This window comes from Gymnoscopelus braueri, assembly GCF_963280865.1.
Source record: "Gymnoscopelus braueri genome assembly, chromosome: 2".
Lineage (NCBI taxonomy): Eukaryota > Metazoa > Chordata > Actinopteri > Myctophiformes > Myctophidae > Gymnoscopelus > Gymnoscopelus braueri.
In genome coordinates, this window is record NC_137604.1 from 36,374,411 (window position 1) to 36,383,934 (window position 9,524).

The following is a 9,524-nucleotide window of genomic DNA, read 5'->3' on the forward strand; positions in this document are numbered from 1 at the left end:
ATCAGATGACTGTCAGCTTCCGGGAAGAGGCGGGACCCTACGTCATAACTCCATCCCCCAGGCATTCCACCAATCAACATTCAATTATAGGGCTCTGGTTAAAATGGAGCACGTGAGGGGAAATAATAACGGGTTAACCACTTAAACCAATAAACCCCATATTAGTCCATGAGCCAGAGCCCCAAAATTGAGCAATTATTATCGAAAGAGTGGGCAAAACCAAACCTATATTAAATTGTTCAGAGGGTCAATACGAGTAAATAAATGTATGATAACCTCACCACAGGAGCAGCTTTTTCATGGTTATCACACATTTTGTAATTTTCCCCATACGTACATGACAGGTCAAAAAATGACAAAATTTTAAAAAGAGTTATCATAATGAAACTGCCTGAGTTGATTACTTACATGAAGACGATTATTTATCGTATTACAAGTTTTCTCAAATTGTATATTTAAATATGCAAATTAGGCATTTAGTCCATGAGCCAGAGCCCCAAAATTGAGCCAGATATTGAATATTCCCTCGTTAAAAACCTTTGAATCCAACATCTTAACAAAATGAAATAAGTATGTTGACTCTGGCTTTGTCCAATGTTGATTCTGGAAAGTTATGCAAATTTGGGCATATTTTCCTATGCCTAATTTGCATATTTAAATATACAATTTGAGAAAACTTGTAATACGATAAATCATCGTCTTCATGTAAGTAATCAACTCAGGCAGTTTCATTATGATAACTCTTTTTAAAATTTTGTCATTTTTTGACCTGTCATGTACGTATGGGGAAAATTACAAAATGTGTGATAACCATGAAAAAGCTGCTCCTGTGGTGAGGTTATCATACATTTATTTACTCGTATTGACCCTCTGAACAATTTAATATAGGTTTGGTTTTGCCCACTCTTTCGATAATAATTGCTCAATTTTGGGGCTCTGGCTCATGGACTATATGGGTAACCACTAACCGGAGTCCCACAGGACTCAATACTAGTGTATTTTCTGTTTTCTGTTATTGTGGGGAAAGCTTTCGCTGAAAATAGCCGATCGACAAGTTCACAATGCCATGCAATGCATCACGTTGTGAGCTTGTCGATCTGCTATTTTCAGCATAAGCTTTCCTCACAATACTGATGCTGGGATTTAAGTGGTTAATGTAATAATAATAATGATCATAATTAATAATAATATCTGGTTATGAATTGAATATTACAAGGGCACTGGCTGACTCTGGAATGATTCAAGTCTGGAACAATACAAGATGGAATTTATGGTTATGCAATAGCCCATTGTCAGAGTACCCGGGGGCGGCCATAGCTGAGTGGTTAGTGAGCCCGCCTAGGGAACCAGAGGCCCTGGTTGCCCCAGGTTCGATTCCAGGCTATCCCAGCATATGTGCCGATGATATGAAATTTGTCCCTGAGCAAGACTCTTAACCCCAATTGCTCACAGGTTCTCATTGGAAACAAGACCGCAAGGACTTTCATGAACGACCTGTTAAAAGGAATTATCCTTATACCCATCTGACTGTGTCCCTTTTATCCCCATATATGGAGTTCCGTGTCAGGCATGCCCAAATATGGAGTCCAGGCCAGTCTATGACATCATATTGATGACATCAGCGTACTCCATATATGGGGATTTGCGGATGTATCGATATTTGCCAGACCCAAGGGGTCGGGCTTACATGAGGCTTTGTACCTGTTTCGTCCATACATGGGCATGGTCACTTTGTCCTCCGGCCCCAGCCAAAAAAAGTCTGTCCCCCTTTCGTCCATACATGGGCATAGACACAGGCTGACACGTCATGTGAAGTCCGGTGACGTAGTGCTCTGATCTTATAAGGTACTTATTCTGGGTCTGGCAGAACCAGGTCTCCTGGTCTTGTTTGTGGAGATCCACTGATCACGCCCTAGTGTCCTCGCTGATATGCACCAGGCCAAGCTTGAAGTTGATCGGTCTCATATGGGCTTTGCGGTCGGATTGGCAGTTTCGACAACCAGACTTTATATAATGCCTATATGGGCGGATCAGGTGCGGTTCACCGCCTATCCAACTGACTTGACACTGAGCACGGCACTCCCTCGGGTCGTTTGAAGTTCTTGAGATACATGATTACATGAACTACAGAAGGACACACAGACAGACAGAGATTTTGTGCATCTATTGTAAGATATTCCTAAGCATCTAGTTCAATATTTCAATTTGAATGGCATTCACCTTTAATAGCAGCTTTTAATTGCAAATTGAATTGTGTTCTTTGTAAGATCCAGGGTAACATTTTATGTCATTATCTATCAATCATTAGGCTGTATGACAACAGCAACAATGTGACACCTTAATATTATTTGTGTGTATTTTACCCCCCCCCCCCCCTCAGACTAAAGAAGAAAAGACTGTGCAACATCAACTTGACAAACTCATATGGGTTATATCTGACCTATTTAGTGTTTTGACTCAGCCCATGACCTATAGCTTTGGTCCGAACTTGCTTTGATTGAATACTTTATTAACAGTTTGCAAATAGTTCAGTGGTATGAATTTGAACAACAATGAACACAAAAAGCTTGTTTGTAGTCCTCTTGGACTAGAGCTCATCAGCAATAGGCTAAATTAAACTGTGGAAGCCTATAATGTTTGTCCCATAAAATGTTGTAGTGGTCTGATCAAACTAAAGATTCATGAAAGTAGAACAGAAGCCTGAAGAAATGGAGGGATAGCTTCCTAGGCCTTAAGGCCTATAGCTAACTAATAAAGTTTGGTTTTTCTCTTTCAACAAGCCCTACATTTGACTTTTAGCTATTCAGCACAATAGTGTAATCTGCATCATTGATTTCTTGTTTCTACATATTAGCATCATTCTTCTGGTGCGTGATGGTGCAGTATGCAGTAAAGTGACGCATTCGTTTGCCTCTCTTGACTAAAATAATATGTGTATTACACAATTTCTTAAATTCTTTTTTTAACACATTCACATCCGTGCAATAAATGGTGTACATTGTACAACTACAGTACAGTGATGCAAACGACAGGATGTGTTGCCTCAGGCAGGGCTCTGCACCGTGGACGTGCAGCTGTGTGATGCATCCTCTTCCTCTTCCTCCTCCTCCTCCTCCTCCTCCCTCCTCTCCTCTCTCCTGAAGCTAGCTGTTCGCTCTGTGATTGGTGGACACCAGCAGGAAGACAGCTCCACTCCACGGTCGTGTCAGCTCAGCTGCCAAGTTCACTCGACCGAACTCTCATAAACCCGGTAGCCACCATCATCATCAGTGGCATCATCACATTGAACAACATACCCCGGCAGGTTCTTCTCTGTAGCCGTTTGTTGGGCTACGAGGTCGGCGTCAAGACACATTTGCGGACATTTTCGCCGCATTTTCAGAGAAGTCGGTCACCTTTCCATTCCCGGAAACAACACAGCAGCAGCGCAGAGGACATCGGTGAGAGGATGGCCGCGTACAAACTGGTTCTGATCCGCCATGGAGAGAGCGTCTGGAACCAGGAGAACCGCTTCTGCGGATGGTTCGACGCAGATCTCAGTGAGACCGGGACGGAAGAGGCGAAGAGGGGAGGACAGGCCTTGAAAGGTATTATAATTGGAAGCACATGTTTGTTTATGATCACAGACAAGCTGATAAATCATCATGCGGCCTAATCTGGCTTTCTCCCGGACCCGGTGTGGTGGTGGTTGGATTATAATATGTTGTATCCATCCACTCCACTGTCCACTCACTCCACTGCAATGGTTACGCAACTAGCATGTATGGGCGAGTCAGGGCGACAGATTGTCAGGCCACTGCGACAAGCTGAGTGAGCATTATTTGGGTTTAGGATGTGGCTAGTGGTATGTTATTAAGATTCTGTTGAATGGCCATGCCATCGATGAGCCATTTTCTTTCTTGTCCTGTCCTCTCAGATCATGTAGAAAAGGCAGCATAACTCGTTTTTGAATTAACATCCATTCAGTAGCCTTGGATCAAGAGTCTTCAAGACTGTCATTGGTCATAATGATGATGACAGTCTTGTATCAAGCATATCCATTTAGGTGTTTCGACCCCAACTGGCACTGTTTGTATTGTATCATCCACCTTGTTAGATGCCAGAACCAGATAGCAAAAATAGCATCTGAAGACTGAAGAGTTGCTTGAGGCTACCACCTTGTCACATCACATTCATACCTTTTCTCTCTCCTCCTGTCTGTTTAATGAATCACTTCCCCTCACCCACACATTCCCTACTTCACTCACTCCCAGAAAGTGTTCAGCTCAGTTCAGCTGCTACAGTTTTAAATTGTATTTGGAATATCTGGTCAAATCTGTCATATTATATGCATATGCATTTATTGGAGCATATATATGACTAGTAATTGTATAGTCAGCTGTCAAACTAGTCAGCTACTTGGGTTTTGTCCATCATGACTAAAATAATAAAAGGGAGATGAGGAGGTGCACCTACTGTCTCTTAATTATACTAGTAGTAACGGAAGCAGTACAGCAATCCCAGGCCAGGCCCAGAGGAGAATGGAGCAGGAACACAACTTTGTCCATTGTGCTCTAGTGGCAGAATTTATTCTAGCTTTGTGATCCACAGTGAGTCAGCAACTCGGCATCCTCTCACACCTGATTTATTTAACTGATGGCAATGATTGAATGCTTGGAGAAGAAGGGAAAACATCTGCACACTGGTTTGAAACAAATTTGCCTGATGAAGACCTATATGTTCGAAACATTGCGGCATTTAATAAAATACGTTTTGGGAGCTCTAAACCAGTGTGCGGATGTTTTACCTTCTTCTTGATGTCCAGCACCTGACCTAAATACAGGTACAAGATGTGCACACAATCTCCTCTGTGAAATGATTGAATGTTTCCAACCTAAAAATTGTGAGTCATAGTTTGGTCATTGCTGGTTATGTTAAGATGAAAATTAAATGTGCACCTCTGAGGCCTGGACCGCTTGCGTAGCCTGCGCTCCAAAGTAGCCTGACAGCGTGTCGTGGGTTTGAGTCCCGATCCCAACGGTCTTTGCTGCATGTCACTCCCCATATAAAAAATAAATAAATGTGCACCTCTGATTTACCAGGAACACATGAGGGAGCAAAATTGAAATGCATCCACTACTGTGTGCATGCATAAAAGCATGCGCAGTGTATGTGCATTGTGCACACATCTGCATGTGTGAACATGCACATGAATTTGTGATAGTGTGCTGCTGTGGAATTCTTTCCCTTCAAAAGCAAAAATGGGCCAACCAGCAGGAGGCCTGTTGTAAAATGATCATGATCATGGATGTGAAACATGCTACTGTAGCTTGAATTGACACTGTTCATTCCTCAAATCCATCCCTGGCCTACAATATGAATTCAGCACAGTGTTTAGCCTAATTGTCTCCGCCAGGCCGAAGGCGTGGCCGAGACTATGTTTTGCCCCCTGTCCGTCCGTCGGTGTGTGTCCGTCCGTGTCTCCGTCTGTGAACAGCTAATCTCCGGCACCGTTGGCCCGTTGGCCCGATGTGCACACACACTCCCTGGATGCCAGAGCAGAACCTCTGCCCAGAACTTTTCAGATCGGGCTGTTCTAGCGCTTTTTCTTTTGATATTATTCCTACAGATTTTGTCCAGATAGTCATGTGATGAAGACGGATCTGTCCGATTTTTCATATTCTATCCTGATATATGGCTTCCTAAGAGTGGCTTCCAAAGTTTGCAGGAGTGGTCCGTTTTGAACAAAATGCCTCAAATCATGAACACAGCGTGCGATTGCCGTGAAACTTGGCATGCACATTCCCCCTAGGTCAAGGAAGAAATGCCACCCTACATACAAATGAGTACCGGTAGCTTTTTTTTTCTTGACAGTCAGTTATTTTTGGCAAGCAACACAGTCGTACGACAAAGTATAAAATAGGCTTAGTTTAGCTGTCTTTATGTGAACTGAAAATGTTGGATACATGCTACATTCTGAGACATGCCAGGAGGACAGGACTACAACTGTTCGGAGGGTTAACACATCCACATAACTGATTGTGTGAAATATTCATTTTGAAATATTGAACAAGAATAATACATTAACGGCAACCCTGGCACTAAAAAGCTGCCTTCCTTATCAATATAGATTATTATTGTTTGCTGTACTGAATTGCATTACTCATGGGGTAGATTATTTTGGAAATGGCAAGGCAGTTTTCGAAACAGGCTTCCATATCACTCAACTCACCTTTTGTATGGACACGAACTCACGTTGGCTTTTCACATGCCTGAAATATAATCTTCCATGGAAGGCTGCGCTTATACACTTGGCACACCCTTTATGAAAAAAAAACACAGTCTTCATTCACTAGTGCTCCTTTCTGACAAGTCTGTACAAAACTAATATACAGGGCTATCTGCTCTATAACCCACGAGTAGTACTACTGTTTATGAAAATGCATTGTGGAGGGTTGAAACTTTAGAGGACAACATAGAGGAGTCTGTGTATATCCGTGCAACTGCCGTAAATGTTTGAATTGGAAAGGTGAAGATCTAACACACATTCATACTTTTTCCTTTCAGTATTTACATGCAAATTTATAGTCTATACATTTCCTTTCTCTTACAATAGATGCTGGCTATGAATTCGACGTCTGCTATACTTCTGTCCTCAAGCGGGCCATTCGGACACTGTGGCTTGTTCTGGAGGGCATTGACCAGATGTGGCTGCCTGTCCACCGGACCTGGCGCCTCAATGAGCGCCACTACGGTGGCTTGACTGGGCTAAATAAGGCAGAGACGGCAGCCAAGCACGGAGAGGCCCAGGTCAAGATCTGGAGGCGATCCTTCGACACCCCACCCCCACCCATGGATGAGCAGCATGACTTCTATAACAATATAAGCAAGGTGATTTTCACTGCTTCTCCCTCGCTCTCCATTTCTTTCTATCTTCTCTCATTAACATTGACAGTTTATTCCATCAGACCTCACTACTGCTGCTAAACTAGTCTGGCGTGTAGCCATGCCCCACAGCTTCAATCACAATAATTTTTACTTGCACAAACATGTTCACATATTTCTACAGAATTTGCAGAATTAACACACTAGTCCCACCTGCATCAGAGACTATGAATCTATTCTGCTGCTATTACACACCTGCTGCAATTTTTATCCAATTACACTGGAAGCATTTCAGCCAAATCTTATTGCTATTTTTAACTACGCACAAGAGACTGTTATTCTATCTGCTGCAATTTAACAGCCAAATTGTATTGCTCGTTTTAACCATGCCAATTTATTTATACTGTATATTTGACATTAGGAATATTTGACCTATCTGACTTGTTGTGTTGTTTTCCTCTCTTTCTTTCTGCTTTTCTTCAAAATGCTAATGTTGGGAGCTTGTGCGATTAAAAAATGTCACCAACTCTTTACACCTGTAAACCTGTGAAGTGACAATAAAGTTGAATCTGGGTTGTATGTTAGGACCGTCGATATGGCGACCTGGCAGATGACCAACTTCCATCTTGCGAGAGTCTAAAGGACACCATCGCCCGGGCACTGCCATTCTGGAACGACGAGATCGTCCCTCAGATCAAAGACGGCAAGAGAGTTCTGATCGCTGCCCATGGCAACAGTCTCCGTGGCATCGTCAAGCACCTTGAGGGTAGGGTCAAAAAATAATACTGGAGTGAGGGGAAACTTATGTCCTGATTTATACTTCATTGTGCATCGTGTCGCTCACCAAAAAGAACCAATCTACAAGCTCAGATTTGTTCTCAAGCTGAGGTTGTTGATTGGCGTTGTTGTGAGCTTGATTGACTATTTACGATGGCTGACACCGGTGCACAACGGGTAAAGTCTTTAGTAGATTCATGGCAATAAGTACATTTAAAGACCAGCTATCCATTATGACCACGGATATGCTCTAAAAGTATGATTTTTGTATGGTCTTTCTTTATTACATGTCAGTAACTACATGTTTCTGATTGGCTTCTAGGTATGTCAGAGGAGGCCATCATGGAACTGAACCTGCCAACAGGCATTCCCATCATGTATGAGCTGGACAAGAACCTGAAGCCTCTGGGACCCATGCAATTCCTGGGAGATGAGGAGACCGTCCAGAAGGCTATGGCGGCTGTTGCTGCCCAGGGGAAGGCCAAGAAATAGGCGCATTGCCCCCTAGGTGGGCTGGAGGGGTTATTGCGGGATCACTGTCACGTGTGCTGTTCCATTATTAAGTTTAAAAGAAAATGGTCATTATGAGTCATGACACACATACTGTATACACGCATACATATACTCCACACACAACACGCTTTTGCACCTAAGTCACCATACCCAGTTTTCACACAGACATGCGATGATGTAGATTGTTATATTTCATGTTTGATTTGATTGGTGTAGACTTTTGTGACATATTGAGGCAGTAAATGAGAGCTGTAAATTATACCACTATTAAACAACCAACCAAAGTACATATTAGGGACCAGCAAGTGGGAGAGGTAACAGCCAGCACAAGCCCCCGCCCCCACCCCTTTCGGTTTGCACACCACAATATTTATTTGACTGGCATAGAAGGAGAGGTGCTGCTTGACATTGTATGTAAAACTATGTAGTCTGGTGCACTGAAAACCTAGCCTGCACATTCCAAAAAGGAATTGATAACTCTTTCCTGTCACTTGCAAAGCCACACTTTATTAATTTATAGACTAACATATTGTTTTACACCTCTTTAAAGCTTTGGTGGGATCATTGAAATCAAGGCAATGCTGGCTATTGTTAAAAGGGCAAATTGACCTGCTCTGCACTGCTGATTTCTGTCTGCTGTAGCGTGTGTGAAAATGAATAAATATGAGCCATAGAATCCTTATTTCTTTAATGTCTTTTCTTTGCACATTGCGTCTTCAGCAAACCTTACTCTGTTTCTGCCAACATGAAACCAGCTTTAGTGCACTGCAGTTATGATGATTAATTATATAATTATTATATTTACTATCACAGGCTTGGATGACTACAACTGGTGAATCATGTTGAAATGCAATCATAGTAGAAGTTGTAGTTGCAGTTGTAATAATAAAGCACATAATCACTTGAACCCCAGCAAGCTCACAACGTGTCACAACATGATGCGTTGTGAGATGGCCTATTTATATTTTATATACACCAAAAGACATTTGGTGTATATGGAAAAATGTGATCCAAGTAGAGTTGTAACTCAGTTTTACTTTAAGAATAGAGGGTGAGGGTTTAAGTGGTTAAAGTAATAGTTACAAATTACTAAGTAATATTACCCAAATATTGCTGCAATTAAAACGAGCAGGTATATATAATTAACCAGCGCTGCTTTGAACCTTTCTGAATTAAGGTCCTTGCACACTGGTGCGTCTTTTCGTTGCGTTTTTTTTACAACAATGAAATAAATTGAAAAAACAATGAAAAAAAAAAAAACGCAACGAAAAGACGCACCAGTGTGCAAGGACCTTTAATGTATGATCCATTGAATTCGAAGCTATGCATTTTTGTTTGTTAAATAGTTAAAACTATATTCCAATAGTATT

General features: G+C 42.0%; 1 protein-coding gene across 1 annotated transcript; it reads left to right on the forward strand.

Moving 5' to 3' along the window:
- The first annotated feature begins 3,173 nt into the window (after positions 1 to 3,173).
- On the forward strand, positions 3,174 to 8,836 carry pgam1b (phosphoglycerate mutase 1b). The gene is made up of 4 exons (XM_080446649.1): positions 3,174 to 3,587; positions 6,596 to 6,870; positions 7,450 to 7,630; positions 7,964 to 8,836. Exons 1-4 carry the CDS (start codon positions 3,449 to 3,451, stop codon positions 8,131 to 8,133), a joined length of 765 nt encoding a protein of 254 aa, XP_080302775.1. The 5' UTR covers positions 3,174 to 3,448; the 3' UTR covers positions 8,134 to 8,836.
- The last annotated feature ends 688 nt before the right edge of the window (positions 8,837 to 9,524 follow it).